Genomic DNA, 21,527 nt, shown 5'->3' on the forward strand with positions numbered 1-21,527 from the left:
TATCCCCCCAATTCGGGTTGCACTCCTATAAGTTACTTTCCCATCAAGTCGGCAGTTGTTGCTTACCTTAGGAACCCACCATATTTGGCAATCTTATCTCTATTCCCAAGACAAGCACAGGTGTTGCTTTACCTTAGGAACCACCATATTTGGCAACTTTATCTCTATTCCCAAGACAAGCACAAGCATCCATATCCCATCCATATCCTGTGATGGGTCACAATAACATGATAGCTATCTATGCACATATAACCCTCTGCAGCGCAAAATAGACACCGAGGATCCCAACTTACGTTACTTACCCTCCCACATGTACATCTAACCTGTGAAAGCTTACGGAAAATATAATTTAAAATTCTAGTCTCTACGGTAATCACCAAATCGATTTTGTAAACTAGGCTGCATTTGGTTCCGAACTAAGATAGGAATATTTATATCACAAGTCATACCAGTTGACTCCACTCTTGAATAGCGGAACATTTCTTTTTGAAATAACTTCTAAATGATGATATTTTTGTCCATAAAAGGTGAAAAAAAAAGTAAAGTGCCAAAGGAATAACTTAGACAATTAATTCTAAGCAAGTTTAACCAGCATAACTATTCCCTAGTTATGCCTCTTTCCAAATACCGTTTGGCAGGTATAACACTTATTCAAAGCCTTATACCTATTTTGTACCTGGACAAAATACAGCCTAGCAAATTGACAAAGTAAGGATTAAACAGTCAATATTCAATTTCTAATATTTATAATAAAATATCATTCCAATATGAGTAATATTAACTCCTAGTCCGATGTGGCATGAAGAAGAAGAAATTGGTACAATACGCCTCAGTTATTCTCACCAAGAAAGCACCATGATTGGGTGATCTGGTGATAACTCACTTCTTTTTTACTTAAATATTTTCAAAATATAATGATATGTTACCCAGAAAGATTGATTAATTCATACTCTCCCGGTGTCTCAAAGCTGAAATAACAACGCATGATTCAGTCCGACTCTCAACAACCGAAGGGCAAGGGCCAAGCCATACACGAATTGAAACTAAAATAAGATCTGGTCCTTTCAATCTCTTGATCCATTGGAGTCCTCCACAGCTGCAGGGTTTTATATTATGCGCAAATTTGTGAAGTTTTAGCAATAGCAAAACATAAAGCAAACAAATTGAAATTTATGGTCTACAAGCTCCAAATCCTGCTACCACAGCTGTCCATACAAAAAACAGCATATAAAAGATCCCATGTCTTCCTGATCCTCTAATCTGAATTCATTTCCTTTGCATCTACATCAGAATTTTCATTCAGGTGTTCCAGATCATCAACTGGTTTTCTTGTGATTCCCCAATCCCGAATTTTCTCTCTTGAATCATGTGTAGAAGGTAGTTCAGTACGTCTCTTGCTCCTTCCCTGAAGCAGGTAAAGGTAAAACCGGGTAAAGGTAAAAACAGCTTGGGTATCCCTATTTACTAACGCATAAATATTCATTAAATTTCAAAGATCTAACCTTTTTAGGGGTTTCTTGGTAACTTTCAATCCTGGTGTCTTTCTTCCTGATCATCGAGGAAAATTGCTTCAGAGCTTGACCAAAAAATTGGATGCCTTCGAGATCTCCATTCCTAATACTTGCTTCTAGCTGCCAACAAGGATAAAATATGAAGAAGAATCAAAGCTTAAGACCTGTCGGCAGAACATACATTCTAAATCACCTGAATGTGAACAATGCAGACAAGTATGCTGGCAATGGGCAACCAGCTTTCTTCTGGTGATAGTGACAAGTTTGTCCTGAAAAACAAAATTCTACAGTTTAATAAGCAGAGGCAGGCCTTCAGTACTTAATAAAAGCAAGTTCTCGGAGACCTAGATTTTTTCCAGATAGTAGAAAGAAGTATTATAGCAAATCATATCATAATTTACTCAGTAAGTCCCCCAAGGGAATACAGGTACTCAAGCATCTCTGAGCAATCAGAATTTTTTCCTGTTACCATGGCCTCAGCATGATTCATGCATATTTAAATGATCCGCTAAATTAACTACAATTATCAGAAAGCACTTACATATAAATGCATTTATGCTTTAAGTGACAAAATTGCCTCTTGCATACTGGCTATAATGAACAACATGGGCCCAATGGTAACTCTCAGTTCCAGGTAACCTCATGTGAGAGAGACTGAAGGCAACTAATCTTCCCTTCTTAAAAAATTTAAAACATACGTATATCCAGCACAAATAAAGGTGGATAAATAAGACCTCGTGCCACCTATATAGGGTGGTGAGCTTTATGGTTCCGTTTTCAATTGGTTCTTACTTCATGTCCTATTTCAGAATGGTAGGCATCTGCACAATCCATTCACCATCTCCTCCAAAGTTCCTCCTTTGCTCAATGTTGCACAAGGTAAAATCATCTTGAAAGGCACCCCCTCACTTTATCCACATATATACAAAAACATGATTAGTACATACATATCTTTGCCTCCAGCTGTTCAAATTGCTTAGTGCCTCAATTTATCTAAGTCTAGGAAAGTCTTATGTTTCCAAGACCTAGCTTAGTGCCTCAATTTATCTATTAGCTAGCTAGTTGAAACTTTGTATGTTCTACTGTAACTCTATGGTGGAAAGCACATGGGACTGATCCACATGGTTACGAGGCAAGAAGGCAGGTAAAATTTAACTTATAAATGTCAGTATGTGAAAAGAACAGAAGTTCACACGTGCTAATACTTGATTCGAGTTGCGAAACATCTAGACTCGCAAGTCGTATATGATTGTGCTGTAATATTTTTTTCCCTTCCCCACTTTTGAATACACACAGCGGGCTAGACTAGAATGAAATAGAGTAATTGACCTAATTTTCATCAAGTTCAATGCAAAAATTAAAGAGAAATACCTTGTCAAGGACTACTAACAATGCTGACATACAATAAAGCACTAAGGGTCTGTTTGGATGTCAACACAAAATATTTCTAGAATTTTTCCATTTGAGGTTGGCGATGGGAATGAGATAACAATGGAAGGGAAGAATCCTTTCTGTTAAGGGAACTTGAGATTGAAAGAGTCTAAAAGTAATGGGATAAGAAAAATCACCTCCAGAGCCGAATCAGGTTTCCCATTTTTCCCGGATTGTGGGCTTAGTGGAGGCCGCCTGGTGGTTGTTTCTTCCCCGAAATCCTTCTCTCCCATCGCCGCCTTTCCCTTTTGTTTCAGCCAGAGGCTAGTTTATCCTAGGATAATTTATACTTTGAATCCAAACAGGCCTTGAGTGGTTAATAGATGTTCCTAGTAAGTCCACTGGCAATTTTAAGCAGGGAAGGATCATTCCTAGATACGGATCGACATTTGATCAAGTTAAAATAGTATGTGGTGATATCTTCAAACCATGTTTAACTTGAAGAGTTATAATCAGCATGATGCTATTGCTCCATCTTTAGAGACAGATATTACGAAAGTTGATAAACAAGATAGAGTTATCCATTAAAATTTGAGAAGAAAATCTGTGTTTGATGACCTAAATACAAGAGAAGATGTAAACTTAAGATGTTAAATATGATGATTAAGATGTCTTACTTCAAAACCTCCCTTCAATTTCTTCTCCTATACAGGTTTCAGTTTAAAGTGTGTGTCATGTAAGAAAGTATATTTACCAACTAATGCGTAATTGGGCAGCTCTGTTACTTTCTTCTTCCATATTCTTAAGATTTCATGTGGTGCTCGGATGGTATACAGAGCTTAGGTTTCAGAAAAGCCATTTAATTCTTAGGTCACAGTAATACCGAAAGACATTTGTGGGCATCTAATAAGTTTATTTAACTTGAATGATTACTTCATTATTCAATTTTTATTTTTTGTTACAAACTGAATTAGATCTTTCGCTCCCTACTGCAATTAACCTAAGATATTTGAATGGATCTAATATTCAACAATCACAAATGAATCTTGATTGAATTATAATAATCTGGCAATAGAATTGGTAACGTATATAGAAGACACCTTGGGCACTAGGTGTGGGTTAGGCTGGAAACTGGTAGCAATACTCCCTCAAGCTTTAATGGAACATACTTGCTCCTTAGAGAAAACGCCAAATAGATGGAGCAAAGCTTTGTTTACTTCTTTTATATGTTGTAATCAAAATAATCAAATTGCTATGCTGATCACATACTTGGATTTTAACTAAACTTTTCAGCATCAACATGATCAAATCAATCAAAATTTATGAAATAAAAGTTGCAAGGCCCAAAAAATAGATAAGAAACAAATAATCACATGACCAAATGGGAGATTGGCATCAACATACACCTTCATAAATTAGCAGCCGACCATTTTCTTTGAATTGTATTTACAACTAAAAAAATTCAAGAAATAAAATACTTAATCCAAAAAAAATAGCTCAATAAAAACAATATAAACTCTAATGACACATCCAAGTGACTAACTGCATCATACATAGAGCAAGCATAACAAGAATGGTCACTCATAAAAAAATAATCCTTTCCTGAATGGAGATGGTCAGCATCAGCTTGCTGTTGGATACTGACAATTCTCAGGCTAATATTTCCAGTTAATTATTTCCTTGCATAGCTCATGAAACAAGTCTGACATTTAACAGCCTTGAGCAACAAACTAGGACACCTTGATTCGCATGTTAAGTAATAAAAACGGGCTTAGAAAAATGCTTCCATCTACATAAATCAGAGCACAAAAGGTAGCACGCAGTTCGTTCTCAAAGAAAAATGAGCATTTACACTTATGAAGATGGGCATCTGTATAGAAGCTCAGCACACACAACCTTCTCATATACTAACATTTAGAAGTTGTGGACAACAGTAATCATGAAATATCCACCATTCAATCCAATAAAGTTCCTATTTTTAAAAGTTACTAAAGAGCTCAAACCTCAAGTATGGAGCTAAGTACACAATTGAGTACACCAGATATCTCTGTCTACCACTATCAAGCCACGCAAACACCCAACTCTGCTCCAAAACAAGAAGCTGCCTAAATTAACACCTTAGGTAAATGGGGAAAACAAGAAAACAGTGGGCAAAGGACCGCTTACCAGCCAATTGAAGTAAGGGATGAAGCCAATGATACCCATCACGGCGAACCTCGCATCAGTCGAATCAATCGCCCCACCACCATCCTCATCGTCGGCGCCGCCAGACGGGATCGGGAAGACGAGCGAATTGAGGACGCAGGCGCCAATCGCAGCTGCAAAAGGGGCGTCGTAGGAAAGCTCAGCCCGGCACACGCCCCTCCCTCGCCCACCTCCCTGCGTCCATCAAAACTCGAGCTTTCTTGACCCAATTAGATAGCAAAAGGAGCTAGAAGGAAACAAAACAAGAAGCAGAGAGGGAGAGCTTAGGAGAGAGAGAAAATTATGACGGAGTACCTTGTTTCCATTCTTCACCAATTGCCTCCTAATCTCCTTCATCTTCCAGTCCAACGCCGTGGGGAATGTAGATAGGCCGCGAGATCGGAGGAGGAGAGGGGAGGAAAAGAAAGAAGATGGTGGAGAGGGATAGGCGGCGCAGACGAACATCTCGCGGCGAAGGAAGAGGAGTGGGAGAAGAGGAAGGGAAAGGGAGAGAAGAAGAAGGACAGGGGAAGGGAGGTGGGGAAGGAGAACAGGGAAAAAACTAGAGAAGGAGGGGTTTGCATGGAGAGGGAGTGATTTGGGGAGCCAGCTCGTAGAGCTCAGGGTTTTTCGCTGGCTTTAGGGCGGAGCGGCGGGCCGACCGAGTGGAGAACGAGGGATGCCACCGGGTCGGATCGTAACGCACCAAACAGTTCGGTCCGCATCAAGCAGTTCGCTTTGTCGCGATATAGTAGATTGGTTTGAAATAAAGTTTTTTTTTTTTCAAAAAGAATCCTTTTGATCTCTTTGAGTTCTCACGTTTTTTTTATGGCCCCTCTAGTTCAAAATTTTGCTATCAGGATTCTCGACTTACTTTTTTTTTTTTTTTTTTTTTTTGGTATATGCACATACAACAGTAGTGGAGCCCCTTAACATCGCTAACGGTGGGCATTGCAAGGCTAAAATAGTTCGGACTAAGTCAAACGCTGCTTACTTTGAGGGCCAACGCCATTTTGATAGAGGATGACTTGGCAGTGGTGATTAGCTAGATCCATAGTTGAGCTAGGGAGGTAGGTATGCATGCTTTGATTCAGAACATCTAGAGCTTTGCAAGAAAATGTATCTCCTTTAGGATGAGACATGTTTATCGGAAGATAAACAAAACTGTGGATTTGATGACTTTTTTTTGTGGTTGATCACTCTAACAAAATACTCTAAACTTCTTAGGCATAAGTGCCTAGAGCTGGTAGGAACATGTTGATTTTTGATTTTCTTGGATTGCATTCATATTAGAGTAATATGCAACACCTGTGGAAGCCTCAAAAAAAAAAAAAAAAAAAAAAAAAAAAAAGCAGCAGCCAAAATGGCATAGCTCCTCCCTGAAGAGGGTTTAGGATAGTTATTTGCAAACTGAGTCTGGATTAAAAACTAAAACTAACTCTGGCCTCTCCTTTTTGTCATCATCCAATCCAAATCCATCACGGCGAAACAAAATCTCCCATGACCAAAGGAGAAATAACAAAATCTCCCTAGGCCATTCCTCCATTGTATCCTCGTCCTCTGGTCCTGCCAATAAAAGGTAAGCTTGCGGATTCACTTGAAATCCAAGCAATATGATTTTTCCCCTTCATTGTTGATAAATGAGTTAACATCTGCGGCATTGCCACAGGATTCACTTATTCTAGGCCTACAGCTACAATGTGGTTACTTTAATCATGCATGATATCATTTTATTGTAGTTTTTGCTCTGTTTTGGGGGATGTGGTGTTTGTTTCTGTGACATGTTTTGTCATATATGGTTTCTGCATAAAGTAGAAGTATATTCTCGTGGGATCCAAGATCATAATTATCCTAAACTACTTTAAAAGTTATTTATCTATGCTAGTTGTCTACATGTTAAGGACAAAGTGTAGCAGTTGTTCCATGCTATGATAAATTATTGTTCCTAGTTCTGCTATCTGGTGCTGGACATGAGCCTTGAAGATGGCTTGAAATCAATGAACAATCAAAGAGATATTCTAGACATATGCAGCTATCTAGAGAAGACACACTGTGTGTGTTAAGCATAGTGTGCAAGAAGCATTGGGGATTGTCAGGATATTCCACTACCTCTTCCTTCCTCACAACCATCAACACAGGATGATGATGGTCATCTTAGCCAAGCTGAGGCAAAGGGTATGAATTGTTAGGGTGCAATTGTGGATCTCAATCATGGTCATGTGGCTGGACAAGGGATGTCAATGATGGTGGAGATGTTGAAAGAGCAAAAATTGTTAGTGATGGAGGAGAAGCATAAGGACCACAGGTTGTATACGTAAGTGTTAAAATGACTCGTGAACAAGAAGGGTTTGTAACAAAGGATGGTTGCTAGACTTTCAGTGATGGTTTTGTCAATGTAAATGTGTAGGTGGGTGCATTTGAGGGTACTGGTGGACAAGGTGATGCAAAGGGTACAAATGCGGCTAAGTTACTGCTGGTAGCCATGGGGAGACATCTATTGAAGAAGATGGTGAAGGCAGCGTAGTAATAGTGAATGTGATGCTATTATGGCACTAAGGTGATCTTAAGGGGACTAATAAGGATCGTGATTACTTGTTTAGGGAGTACATTGATAAAGCAATTGTGGAGGAGACCTGAAAGTGGTTACTGGATTCAAGGGTGAGCACGCACAAGCGGCTGAAATTTCTGCGGCAATATTGATATCAGAAACCTTGATAGCTCCTCGGTTTTAGACGGTGTTCCCCCTTCATGTGCCCCCCACATGGGCGCTGGGTGTCGCACGTGCCCCGCAGAGACGGGGGGCGTGACAGTTTTAGACGGGGAACGTCCTAGAATCCAAGAGTATTCAAAGTTTAGTTCTGCAAGATTTGAAAAAGCCTACAAAGCTTCAAGCTGGAAGTTCGACTCTCATGTTGTGTCCAGGGAGGAACTCAAGAAGCAAAGTATTTGAAAAGGTTTTGTCTATATTTATAAGTGCGAAGATAAGTTCAAACTCACAATAATATGCAAGAAAAATTATGGATGGGGGACGCATGCTTCTACAATGCAAACAGAGGCCACATGTTAGACCAAGACCTATGAAGAAATACACAAATGTAGAAACCAATTCCGCAATCACAATGTCACTTCCAGGGTTAGATCGTACAACAATTTAAGGTTCTCATATCCAAGACAGGAGCCTATAAGGCTAAGAAGAAATCAAGATCATACATGGTCCAATTAACATCATACATGGATCGCACAGAGAGCAATGTGCCAAGATATAAGAGTATTGTGACATCATTAGGGCAACAAACCTGACTCCACCATGAAGGTAGATGTGCAGAGAGCCAAGGGTAAAGCCCATTTTCAAAAGACTTACGTGTGCACAGATGCATGCAAGAAGGGTTTTATAAAAGGATTGTAGGCCTATTATTAGATTAGATGGTTGCCACCTGAAAGGTGCTGTAGGAGAATAGCTGCTAGTAGTTGTTGGGAAGGATGGAAAGGAAAATATGTTTCCAATTGCACGGGTTGTGGTAGAGATTGAGATAAGGAATAGCTAGATATGATTTGCCACTAATTTTATTGGCAGACACTGGATCTATAGAAGAGAATGGATGGACCTTTATATTTGATGCACAGAAGGTAATTAATTCCCTCAAAATCTTATTTGCTTACTTCAGTATTAGTTCCATTACCAACACTAAGATCTTCTCATTCAGTGAACTCCAAGAGCAGTTACTTCAAAATTGTTCTATTTGTTGCTGCAAGTCTTGTACTATACAAGAGTTTGTTTCAGAGATGGAAGAACTAAGAAAATTGGATGAGCATTTGGTTGTATGGTAACCGATGGACAATAAGCTGGAATTGTGGGCTCAGTCCAAGGTCCTAGTAAAGTATGATATCGAAACATATATATATAAGAGTTTTAACAGTTGTATTGGAGAGGCTAGACCTTTACTGATAATTTTCATACTTGAAACAATTAGGAGACTACAAATTCGAATGTTTCGAGCAAAGAGAGAAGATGATGAAATATGAAAAATCTATAATTTCTAAAATTTACCAGAAGCATGAGAAGGAGAAAATGGATTAATGGAATGCCAGTATTCATGGGGAGGAGGTACACATATGTGAAACGGATCATCCAGATGGCATATTTGTAGTGGATCTAGGGCAAAGATTCTATGTGGATGCAGGAAGCGGTATTTTGCTGCCATGAAATGGCAGCTACTATGTTCATGAGGTAGGAACCTTGAGGGCTTTGTGAATGCATATTACTCCAAAGAGACATTTCTAAAGGCCTTGAATGGAGTTTTAGCAATACGTAGTTTCAAGCCACATCAAGCAGCATCACTTAGGACCTCCAGAGAGACCCAACAAAACAAGGAGGATGAAGGCAAAGATCCTCGTAGCATTAGGACGCGAGGTACCTCGCCCAACTGGGAACTACTTGGGCAGCAATTCCAGGATCCAAAAAAGCTTGCCTTTGGACGGTCTAGGAGATGATAGGAGTCCAACCCAACCAACAAAATACCCAGCTAATGAAGGTATATTGTCTTTAATGAAGCTTTGGGGTGCACTGAGGTATATTGTCTTTAAAGGGTGTGGCTCATGGAATCTTCATTCGTCTTGTGTCTCTAACTTCTAGTAAACAAGCTTCTCAGATTCTAATCAGATGAGCTTGCATCTAATAGAAAATCCGTAGCATATGATCCTTCTCAACTAATTTGTGTTCATGCCTGCAGGTAATGGACAACAGCGCGGAATAGAGCTCGGTGACTTCGCAGATCAACTTACAGATAGAACCAGTATTTCAGTATTTGCTCAACTAGGTTAGCAGAAGACCAAAAACAAACTCTATAGAACAAAATTCCGCACGAATCCATCCATGGTTTGCCAAGATCGATGCACAACTTGAATAAACCATTGGGTCTCCAATTTGGACAGCAGGTCCTCAAAAAGTGTGTCATTTCACTCTTCAAGTTACATTGATAGCGAGATATGGTCGGGCAGGCTTAGTTGGCCAGGTGGTGGGTAGCCGGAGGAGCTCCTTCATGTAGCGGGAGGTTGGGAGGCATCTGCCTATGACCCTGACACATTCTAGATTGTTGATTGGCGACGGACGAAGCATTGACGTAATAGAGGATCCATAAGTGGATGCACTTCCGTTGAGTTTGTGGCCGACGATGATCAGCGGTGAGGGAGTTGCGGGGCTCCGAGTATGCGGCCTCCTCATGCCGGAGAAGGCAGAGTGAGACGACGACAGAATTGGCCAGTTATTCGGGGAGCACTTAGCAGAGCGGGTATGGACTCTCCCCATCCCGAAATCAACAGGTACAGATGTTAGGGTATGGAGCACCACTTGTAGGGCCAGAGTTAGGGTTGGTGATGTTTCTCGGGTTCTCCAGCAGGAGTCAAAGCTGGGCAGGAACTGTGGCTGGGTATGGAGATTTAGGCTACACCAAAGGGTTGCACTATTCCTCTGGAAGATGGCCTAGGACCATCTGCCGACGAGCTCGGCGCTGAGCCAACGTGGTGTTAGCATCCCTCCCTTGTGCCTGTACTATGAGATGGACGAGTTAGTGGATCATGCACTATTCCAGTGTGTTGGACGAGGTGGACATGGAGGCTGTCTGGGATCCCCGGAGGGCGCTTGGAGCCGGAGGGATTGCTTCCTAGAGGAGGTTCGACATTGGTCTAGCTCCCCTCAGATGTGCTTTGTCGCTATCAGGGCATCCTGCATAGCTTACAAGGTATGAATGGCTAGGAACATCCGAGTTTTTGGCGAGCTTAGTCCGTCCCCACGGTTCGTGATGGAGCAGGCTCGGGCACAGGCAACAGAATTTTTTTATACTGGTTCAGATCATAAACCTTTGACAGCTCAGGGTACCTGGAGCCCCATACTGCTTCGGCAGCTTCTCATACGGTGTTTTTCATATGGGAGCCTCCACCCCCAAGTTTCCTCAAGATCAATTTTGATGGCTCAGTTATGGTAGCAGGAGGGGAGGGGCGGATTTTGTTATCAGAGATCCAAGCTCGTGGCAGCAGGAGGCTGTCAAATCTTCAACACCTCGATCCCAAGGGCAGCAGGAGGCTGTCAAATCTTCAACACTTCGATCCCAAGGGCAACGCTACGAGCGGCTTGAATGGGATTGTGGTATATGCAACGTGTACTTTAAGTAAATTCCATCCTCTTGGAGGGCGATTCGGCCACGGTGATCAGCTGGATCCGGAAGAGTCCTCACAGCGATGGAGGAGTTCATCCTTTGCTTCGTGACATATGGTTAATAGTAAGAAAGAAAATTACTTTTCAGGCTATGCATGTATATCGTGAGGCTAACGAAGCAGCGCACTAGGTGGCGACATATATCGCGAGCTACTCAGAAGACACCCTATGGGTTGGTGAGAATGACCTGCCCAGTGTACTCTGGAATCTTTTGTCTGCAGATTCTACTAAGTGTATTCGTACCCATGTTATATGAAATGCCCATTTTAGCCCAAAAAAATAAATAATTAAAAAAATAAATGTCTGAGGCATATCAATTTATATCAGCTGAGATGATTAAGAGCTGACATTTGATAAATGTTGGCGGGTGCCCGATACCAGCATATACCCTTACCGCAGGAGCAATTTGCCTTCGGTCTTAGCTATCATACGAAAACTATTTCATGGTAGACCTCCTTTTCTTTCTTTCTGTCAGACATCCTATGCATCTGAACAAATAACTGAGGACGTCCTCTACTTGTTATCCAAGTTTTCTCTAAATAATTTGTTAGTACCCCCTACCTGCTCTCTCTCTCTCTCTCGTAAAGTGATGTTTCAAATAAAAGCACAGGAATACCGACACATCCATAGCATGGAGGACATGATGTGGTGGTCCTGTATATTGGCATGAAAATATGCTTTCTGCTATTATAATCTATGGTTTATCTAGTAAGGCATTACATTGCAGACAGGAATCATTATAAGGAGACAAAACTAAACTCATCAGAAAGGTGATTTGTATGAAGTACAATGAGAATGAAAGACTGTAATTCATAGTTATGTTTCAGCTAAACCCAATACATTAAACCTGATAGCAAAAGCAGCTATCTGCTTGTTGAAACTAGAACTTTAAATTCTATTAATGATGCATGCAATTACAAAGATACCAGGGAGAAAATATTTGGGAATAAAAGTGAAAGCAAGAACCTCACAACAGACATGAACAAAATACAGTCTCGAAGATGGTGCAGTCAGTCGGATACTACACCTCAAAAACTATAGTTACCAAAAATACATCAAATTTGCAAAAGAGCAATCATTATAAAAGGTAATCACTGACTTGGTACTTCACAACACCATCTGTTTAGGAATGGTCAATGCCCGCTCCTAGCTACGACAAGTGAAATACATCTACAGGGCATCTGTGATGGCTCTGATCCTCATAAAATAATTCTAGTCATATATCTTTATGGAGCATGGCCCAGCAATTGATTCTTATGCCTCTTTAAACTAGATCTTCTTAAGAAAGACCTGACCAAATGAAGATGGATGAAAAAGGTCCTTCAGCCAGGGAATCTATTGTTACCTGGACCTTCATGGTACTGCATTCAAGAATCTTGAATTAAGAAAATCAGGTGTCCTCTATTTCATCGTTTCTTTTATCTTCTTCCTCTTGACGACAATAAACAGCACTTAGCTCTTGTTGTAACTGGAATTAGCGGACAAGTTGCAAAGTACTAGTAAGCATAGTTAATACAAAATTTCATGGGCTTGTACCTAAACTTGCAAGAAAGAAGTTCGATAAATCATATGCAAGGGAATACATTTCAAACAAGTTTTCTTCTTAATATTTAAGCTGGCTGCTATGACAAAACTTGTGGTCTTATATATTCATAAATACTATAAAATAAGAATGGTCCGAATTCCCATAAATACATCAGATCCGATCAACCATGTATGTTTTTTAATACAGGAATAACCAATAGCTTGGTGCAGCTTAAGTTTAATCCTGCTGCCAAGAGACCACAGATTATTTCATTTCCAAAACCAGAATAGCTAAGCAGCTTGTAGGCTATATAGCACACAATCATAGTATAGCAAAATTAGCTTCAACAAGAATATTGGTGGTTTGGCGATGCCACTTTTCCAGACATGCTATCAATCTGAGATGGGGAGGGTGCTGGAGTTTTAATAATATTGGCCAAATAGTTAGTTGGGTGCATGTATACACTCTGTGCTTCTTTACGTGAGGAGTTATAGTACATTGTTAGTTATACATTTGCTTACTGGCTAGTGTTCATTGTTTTGCCCTAGCTCTTGCTCCACAAGTTCCATGGGTTAAAAATAGCTTACCTATATATACTTAACCATTTCTATTACTGCAATCTAATGCTATTTGTGAGTTAGCGAACAAAGTATTGAGCTATTAATGGTACTAGCACACATTGAGATTAGTTCATTCATTGACTCATACTGGTTAATTATTTGCACATCAACTAAATTCTATGTTTATGATTAAGACATGGACCAAAATAATAATTTGAGAGGATGATAGATGACAAGTAATAGGCTGCAATAGTTGCAGAGTTGGATTAAAAGTCTCCAGAAGCATATAGAGACAGATTTTTCTAGGTTCTCCAACATAGATGGCCGGTCATGCAAATCCCAAGGATCTAAAGATTTGGCACACTCAAGGAAAAAGTTTCTTAGAGCATTAAGTAAGAAACATTTCAAAGTATCATCAAAGAATGAATAATGAGAAAAAGACAGTTAAATAGAAGATCAGTTGAATGGGTAATTTCTCATTGTCAAAGAAAAAAAAAATAGAGGAAATTCAACTCCACAGCTCACCTTAATGTGTTTGAGCTTTGCTGCGGTTAGTTCATCAGTTAGATTAATCATCCTGCAGAAAAAATGAGCAAGGTCGTACTTCTTTAGAGAATAATCACTGATTGCTAGAACTTAGTTACCGGAAGCAAGTCCAGTGCAGGAAGTAGGCCTCTTAAAAAACAATTAATAAGAAAACAACTAGGAAGTGGGTGCACCACTCTAAATGGAAGCTTGCTGCTAATAAGTGCTAGAATATATTATGAATAAGCAATTGCACCATTCCATTTTACATGAAAACACATAACTTGCTGGCAATATTCTTAGATATAAAGACAACAAATCAACAACTCTCATGCATTTTGCATCCAGAAGTAAGAAAAATGTCTATATTTCTTAGATATTTAATGCCATGCCACATAATCTAGTTAATCAAACATTCAATGCTATCTGTGCCCCTGAACTTTGATTTCTTGGGTGGTCATTGTATGACCGTATGGACATCTGTTCTATGCTTCTATATCCTCATATATATTTTGCCAGAATATGATTTTTTGAAGGAGATGCTGACCTACCTGGCTTGTAGCTCTGAAATTTTAATAAGCAATAGACGCTCTCTTTCAGTAGGTGCTGTTTCAGCCTGTCAAAAAAAAAGGTCAAAAGACAACCCCTTTTTTAAAGATTTGTCATATAGCCATGTAATAAGCAGTGGAGCAGCTATGCTAGTATGCAACATACACCACATATATGTGCAAAAAATAGATAACTTACATTTAGTTCAGATCCCTGAGGTATATAAAGAAGATATTAATTAAACTAATGTAACATACAAGATAAATCATAAACACTGCAAGCACTTGCACATGCAGCAAATAACAAATATACACACAAGAATTCATGCATGCATAAAAATATGCATATACACCCAAGTACATAGCGAATATCAGGAAGTTGTAGGAGTTTATATGATTCCAACAACAATAATGAAAAAAGGGATACAAGCGAGGATATGTTATAGATTTGTAAGTTATTGCATCATTAGCACTCATGGGTCATAAATCTTGCACTAAAAAGTTTCTGTATCATCTTTATTATTTTTTACATATCCACTACAATTTGCTAATGTGGTAACCAAGGATAACAAGTGCCTGGTAACATGTAAGTTCTTGGTAAAATGTGATCATTAGCATATGCTGGGGTTTTCTGGGCTTAAAAACAGAATGCCACAACCAAATAAGAAACTGAGCTAGTAATGTAGGATTAAAGGATGTATCACAATTCATCCATCTGCAATGTTTTCTTTTACAGAAATAGATAATTAAATTATTTAATTAAAAATGACTTGCTTTTTTATCAAGCTCATTCGCATAGTGGATGAGAAGTACAAGTAAAGCTTCAATGTTTTGCATGTAATCAAGAAAAGTGACTAAAAATTATTTTTATCAAGTCCCAATGAAGATGGTTTAGTCTAAAAATCCAAGATCCAAACAGGGGTGGGGTCAAGTATAAATCATGGCAGATCAAGACAAAACCAGACCTACTTGGAACCTCAAGTGGAACTTAATCCTCGCTCAGAATTTCTTCCACTAGTTGCTAGCTAGGTTAAAGCTAGATTTTGATAATTGTTTATGTGATCAGTACCTGCTTTAAAACATAAATTGAATAATTTTTGAATTCAAACAGAAAAAATAGGCTACATCAACCATCAACAATGGAAAATACCTAGGTTGTGAATCTTATAGGAATGTAGACAGAATGCACCTGGAATAAGTCAAGATCAATACTATACTTACCAACATATCATTCTCCAAATTGCGGACCTGGGAAGGCAGTCCAGCATGAATAGCTGGAAAGGAATAAGTATGATTTACTGCAGATTTCCACATATACCACAATATTGTAGTAGGAAAATGTTATACTCACCATCAACTGCCTCATTCTGTTGCAAGCTATTTAAGAGATTCATGATAAGATCCTGAAATTCAACAAAGAAAGTATAAGCACTGTGACCAATGATAGAATAGTGATTTCAGGCAAATATTGAAATTTGAATCAGTAAAGTTTAAAGAAATCATTCTGATTTACTTGTTGAAATGAAGTCTGCTGAAAAAGATTCTGAAGGTGAGGCATAAGAATAGATGCAGGTATTGAACTGTTGCTGACTTCCTTGGGCTGCTGACTGACAGGCTGATATAACAACAGAAGTAACATTAATACCTTAAATCACATGGCACATGCACAGAAACAAACACACAGAGAGACAGAGGAGGGAGGGAGGGGGGGAAAGAGTTCTGAAGAATATTGCATAGGATTGGACAACAGATATTTGAAAACTATCTGAACCACAGTTGCATGATAAATGTACTAATGCAGCAATACCAAACAGATTAGTTCAGTATAATAGGATAAAAAGTAAAACAGCAAAGAATTCAGCATTCTTTTTCCCAAGGATTTAAGGATTCCTGAAACTTCATTGCCCCTAAACTAGGAGAAGAAACAAACAATAGTATGCACTAAAACCTTCCTGACTTTTTATCCCTTTAAAAAAAAATCAGAGTTTAGGCCTCAGGTGGGAAATCAAAGGAAAGATAAGTATGTAGGAATTGTACACTAGTTTTTTCGATTATCCTTAACTTCAGCTGATGCTTACATGAATCTCATCAATATGGAAGACTTCGAAGTGAGTCAAAAATAATCCAATGTATATGATGAAGTTGTCAAGTCAGCAGTAAATGGGCCTTAAAAACAACAGTCAACCTCAGCTATAGTGAAATATCATGATAATCAACTAAAGCTAGTGTCTTAGATGGATCTTATTGATGTTGAAGTTGAAAATAGTCCAACATTTATGACTAAACTTCCATCACAGTCGTAAGCAGGCCTTTCAAGTCAATTTCAACCACAACCAATATTATTGTGTTCGACATCAGCTAATTCCTTGGATGGACCTCATCAATACTGGAGTTGAAACTAGCCCAATTTTAGTAACAAAGCTGTCTAAACAGCCATAAATAGGTCTTAATACTCGGCTACAATAAATATTATCATGTTTCACACTGTTGTCAAATGAAAATGGAATGAAGTAGAACATTTCAGTTCTTCTGATGTCTGATGCGATATAGGATACATAAAATCAAATCAAGTCTGTTGAATGAATGACAGAATAAATTTTTAAGGCATATACTGCCATCTAGGATCACATTTGCTAATCTAAACTCGGAGAAAGGATTCAGATAGCTAATGGCCTGTGGAAGTTCATTTTCCTGGCTATCATGGCTTAAATCAAAATATCTTACATGCAATTTCTTTAAAAGAACCAAGCAGACCATCGAACTTTTGTGGATTAGAGTAGCATGCTAAAACCAGTGAAAATCTGGCATTACATTGCATACAAGTACACTGTACATTATTATAGAGTTTGCACAGCAAATTATCTTCAAAATAATTTTGGCACCTGAAGCAAATACTAACCTAAGTGGAAGATTTGAAATGACATTTACAACTCAGCATGACAGTATATTATGGCAAATGGAACTTCACAAAAAATAACATATGGAGTGCAGCCAAAAAGTTGTCTGGGAATCAATCAGATGGAAGTACCAGCAAAATCATGGAAGGTTGGACCCTGATTAGTATTTGCAAGTTTAATGTGAAATCACACTACACTATCAGAAAACAAGAGATAACTTATACAGAAGCCATCATTTCAACGGCAAACTCTATTTCGCCTTCACAACACGTTCCTAAGGGCTTGGTGGGTCCGAGTTATCCATGTACTGCCCAGTCTTTGAGCAAAGCACAATGGTCGGCAGGCAGTCCTAGGCAATTTTGCACTCAAACTAAGAACATGAAAGAGAGGAATGAGGATCACAACCAAGCAGGTATTTAGAAATCAGATCTTTTCAGGTACGAAACTGACAACAGGAAATAACACTTGAAGGAGGAGATCCATGTTTGGCTACATTCTTTCCATATACTGAAAGAACTAACATCCAGTCTGAGTTGTCTATACGATGAAATCTGACAATTCGGAGACTTGAGATTTAAAAAACAGCTTATATCAGTTCAAGATAGAATGAAAGATCTGTTAAGAGTTTCTAGAATATAGAGGTACTAGATGTCAGATGATCTTTTTTTTTTGGTCAGTCATATCTTGACTTAGAACTTTAATTATATATCTTTATTATATCATAGGATCAGGTATGACTAATGAGCCTAGTTCAATCCTAAACTTGTTGAGAAGAAAGAGTCAGTGGCATTTACAGCTGGCAACTCAACAAATGAGGTAGCCTACAACTCTAAACAGAAAACTGTAGACAAGGATTGAGGTGCAGACCATGTTGGTCTGTGCCAGCACCAGCATGTGTACCAACAACACACAACCAGCACCCCTGAAGGCATATAGCAAGTTGAACTGCTAGGCACCAAGCAATACTAATTGGTATCCAACCAATGCCTGTCAATACCACTCAATACCAAGCCATAAGGTAAGGTGTTTGAACCCTTATTCTTTTCCTATTATTCTCATATTCTAGCTTAACACCATCGTTGCCAGTCCCAAGTTCACATGAGAAATATGGACAGTGGACATTAGGTTGATAGCTGGCCACAAAAATATATCCAAAATTACAGAATAGATTCAAACCTTATTCGCGTGTTAAATACTAGAGCATCCCATGTTGTATGCTACATGCCATAACCCAAGGAATGCTAAACCAGCCCGTACCGGCCGGTTCAAGTACGGGCTGGTTCAGCATGTACTGAACCCGTCCGGTCTCTAACCGGGTCGGTTCGATCATAGAAAACGGTTCTGGCCCCGTAGACAAGAGCGAACCGGATCAATTCCATCTAGTTCGACCAGAACTCAATGCGAACCGGTTGGTTCCCACCGAGTCCTATATTTATTGGCCACAATGCGGCACGATCGGTACGGCACCCGGTACCAATTCGGCAATCCTTGCCATAACCTGAGTCAACTGTGGTGAGAAGTAGGCATGGGTTGGCTAGGTCGTTGCTCATAAGCAATGTGCTATGGTGTAACCCAGTTATAGTGACAAATAAGCAAGGGTAGGTTAGGTCACTGTCGGTAAGCAACGTGCTACAAGATAAGCCAGTTGTAGTAAAAAATGAGCAAGGGTTATTCAAGATTAGGGAGTCTTTTAGTAATAACCTAGTACAATGATGGCCAGGTAGAGTGGTAAGAAGAAAAGAGAAATTACAACATGCAAAGAAGGTAACTAGAAAAAAAGAAGAAAATTAAATTTGCTCCTGGAAAAATGGAACTTTAAATGGAAAAATAGAGAACAAGTGGATAGATGACATATAGGAGAACCAATATTGCTTACATCAAGAGACTAAATGGAGAGAGCGTAAATCTAAGGAGATTGGAATGGTATAAAATATTACTTGTAGGTAAGGATGATAATAAAAGTGGAGTAGGAATAGTAGTAGATAAAGAAATGACATAAAAATTTGTGTATAAAATTAATAAAAGTGATAGATTAATACCTATTAAATTAAATTTAGATGAGGAGATAATTAATGTAATTAGTGCTTATGCACCACAAATAGGCTTAGAGGAAAGGATTAAGAAAAAAATTTGGAAAGAAATTGATAGATTGATACAAAGTATTCTTGAAGGAAAAAGGATAACTATAGGTGGTGATCCAACCGAGCATATAGGGAAGAATAATGCAGGAATATGAGAGAGTGCATGAGGGTTTAGTTTTGGGGACAGAAATTTAGTAGGAGATTCAATCCTTGTTATGATTTAGCAATTGCAAATATATTTTAAAAAGAGAGATAAGCGCTCAATAACCCTTAAGAGCATATCAAATTTATCATAAACATATTATTGTTTTTTAAGAAAAAAAAAGATCAGCATGTAAGGATTGTAAGGAGATACCAAGAGAGAGTTTAACCATACAACACAGGTTGCTAGTTTTAGATGTGCAAGAAGAAAGGGAAATAAATTAATAGGTGTCCAAAGATAAGATAGTGAAATTTAAAAAAAAACAATGTTATAACTTTAGGGATAAATTATTAACTAAGGAAAATCAGAATTAAAGGACTAAAATGAACAAAATGTGGCATCAAATGACTAACTATATAAAGAGGGTAGCCAAAGATGTTTTAGAAAAGACAAAGGGAAAGAGGTATATGCATAAAGAAACTTATTGGTGGAATAATGAAATATGGGAGGCAATTAAAACAAAATAGATTTACTTTAGACAATGGCAAAAAAGAAAAGATATTGAGGATTTCATATAATATAACAAAGCTAAGAAAGATGAAAAAAGGATAGTAAGGCTAAATATGTAAAATATGATAATTTATATAACAGGTGGGGATCAAAAGAAAGTGAAAGAAATTTACAAAATAGCTAAAGCTAGAGAAAAAAAACTAAAGATATTGATCAAGTTAAATGTTCTAAAAGGAAAAATAACAAGATATTTGTAAAAGATATAGAAATAAAAGAAATATGGAGATAGTATTTTTCAAAAATCGTTAAATGAGGATTCTATTCAAAATTTACAAAATAGCTAAAGCTAGAGAAAAAAAACTAAAGATATTGATCAAGTTAAATGTTCTAAAAAGAAAAATAACAAGATATTTGTAAAAGATATAGAAATAAAAGAAATATGGAGATAGTATTTTTCAAAAATCGTTAAATGAGGATTCTATTCAAGCATCTTTGAAAAGTATAATCATGAAGAAAGTCAAGGTTTTATTCAAAGAATTTACAAAAATGAAGTGGATATGGCTCTAAAAAAATAAAAATAAGAAAGGCATTAGGACCAAATGAAATACTTACTGAGATTTGGAAAATTTATAGAATATTGGTTTAAATTGGCTCACTAACCTATCTAATGAAATTACAAAAACAAAGAAAATGCCAGATGATTAAACAAGAAGTATAGTAGTAGTACCCATCAGGGTATGCCGTACCGATACCGGTAGGCATACCGGTCGCCTACCGGACCAGTACGGTTTCAGTTCGAACTAGTTTAAACTGGTACTGAACCAGAAGAGAGGTAAAAGTGTGCGTGAATTTTTTTCGCGCGGTGCGCGCGTCATTTTTTCGCGCGCGTAAATGCCACTCTGTGACATTAATATCCTCCCGCGCAGGGCAACGCGTGGGCGCCCAGAACCTCGCGTGAGTGCGGTTCCCCGTGCAGGAAACCGTGCGGGCGCGGGGTCGGCGCTCTTCCCCGTGTGCGGGCGACACGGGCCGGTGCGAGCCGGTCCGATTCGCACCAGTACGCAGCGGAAACCGTTCGGTTCAGCATACCATGGTACCCATCTATAAAATAAAGTTGTTGTTTAAGACTTTTCTAATTATCAAAGAATTAAGCTCATGAGATACTCTAAAAAAAGGGTAATTGAACAAAGATTAAGAAAAGTAATAAATGTTTCATATACCAATTTGGCTTTATGCTTGAAAGATCAAGAATGGAGGCTAACCTTTTACTTAGACAGTTTTGACCAAAAAATATAGATAAATGAAAAAAACAAAAGTCTACATATTTTTTTTATTGATTTAAAGAAAGCTTATGAAAGGGTACCAAGAAAAGTGAATTGACGGGCTTTAAAGGGGCATACATAAACTGTACATTGAAATAACTGAGAATATGTATTCTGGGGCATTTACAAGTGTTAGGAGT

At 38.4% G+C, this 21,527-nt stretch overlaps 2 protein-coding genes across 5 annotated transcripts in view; both read right to left on the bottom strand.

The window, feature by feature from the left end:
• Window positions 1-1,037: 1,037 nt before the first annotated feature.
• Window positions 1,038-5,789, bottom strand: LOC103717367 (zinc finger matrin-type protein). The gene is made up of 6 exons (XM_008805721.5): window positions 5,382-5,789; window positions 5,049-5,261; window positions 4,886-4,965; window positions 1,705-1,780; window positions 1,503-1,631; window positions 1,038-1,405 (listed from the first exon to the last, which is right to left on the bottom strand). The coding sequence occupies exons 1-6, from the start codon at window positions 5,529-5,531 to the stop codon at window positions 1,256-1,258; spliced, it is 798 nt and encodes a 265-aa protein (XP_008803943.3). The 5' UTR covers window positions 5,532-5,789; the 3' UTR covers window positions 1,038-1,255.
• Window positions 5,790-12,148: 6,359 nt separating this feature from the next.
• LOC103717369 (serine/threonine-protein kinase BLUS1-like) overlaps window positions 12,149-21,527 on the bottom strand; it is a 38,021-nt gene continuing 28,642 nt past the window's right edge. For 3 of the 4 annotated variants that reach the window (XM_008805723.5, XM_088718585.1, XM_008805724.5), the window contains 6 exons: window positions 15,949-16,050; window positions 15,787-15,838; window positions 15,657-15,709; window positions 14,439-14,503; window positions 13,888-13,939; window positions 12,149-12,745 (listed from right to left, as the gene is read on the bottom strand). In XM_008805723.5, the coding sequence (XP_008803945.1) occupies window positions 12,668-12,745; window positions 13,888-13,939; window positions 14,439-14,503; window positions 15,657-15,709; window positions 15,787-15,838; window positions 15,949-16,050 (402 nt within the window). In that variant the 3' untranslated portion in view covers window positions 12,149-12,667. Of the gene's footprint in view, window positions 12,746-13,887; window positions 13,940-14,434; window positions 14,504-15,656; window positions 15,710-15,786; window positions 15,839-15,948; window positions 16,051-21,527 lie in introns of all 4 variants that reach the window. The other variant, XR_003387558.3, reaches the window with a different exon arrangement.

Source organism: Phoenix dactylifera, chromosome 3 (assembly GCF_051530095.1).
Source record: "Phoenix dactylifera cultivar Ajwa chromosome 3, Ajwa_hap1_PhDact_Kaust_v1.1, whole genome shotgun sequence".
Taxonomy (NCBI): domain Eukaryota; kingdom Viridiplantae; phylum Streptophyta; class Magnoliopsida; order Arecales; family Arecaceae; genus Phoenix; species Phoenix dactylifera.

Excerpts from the sequence above, each read along its gene's own strand:
- LOC103717367 (XM_008805721.5), bottom strand. The coding sequence starts at position 5,531 with ATGTTCGTCTGCGCCGCCTATCCCTCTCCACCATCTTCTTTCTTTTCC. Across the intron at positions 4,966-5,048 it reads TCCCTTACTTCAATTGGCTG|AGTTGGGTGTTTGCGTGGCT; the intron begins GTAAGCGGTCCT and ends GTTTTGGAGCAG. Across the intron at positions 1,781-4,885 it reads TACTTAGCTCCATACTTGAG|GACAAACTTGTCACTATCAC; the intron begins GTTTGAGCTCTT and ends TTTGTTTTTCAG.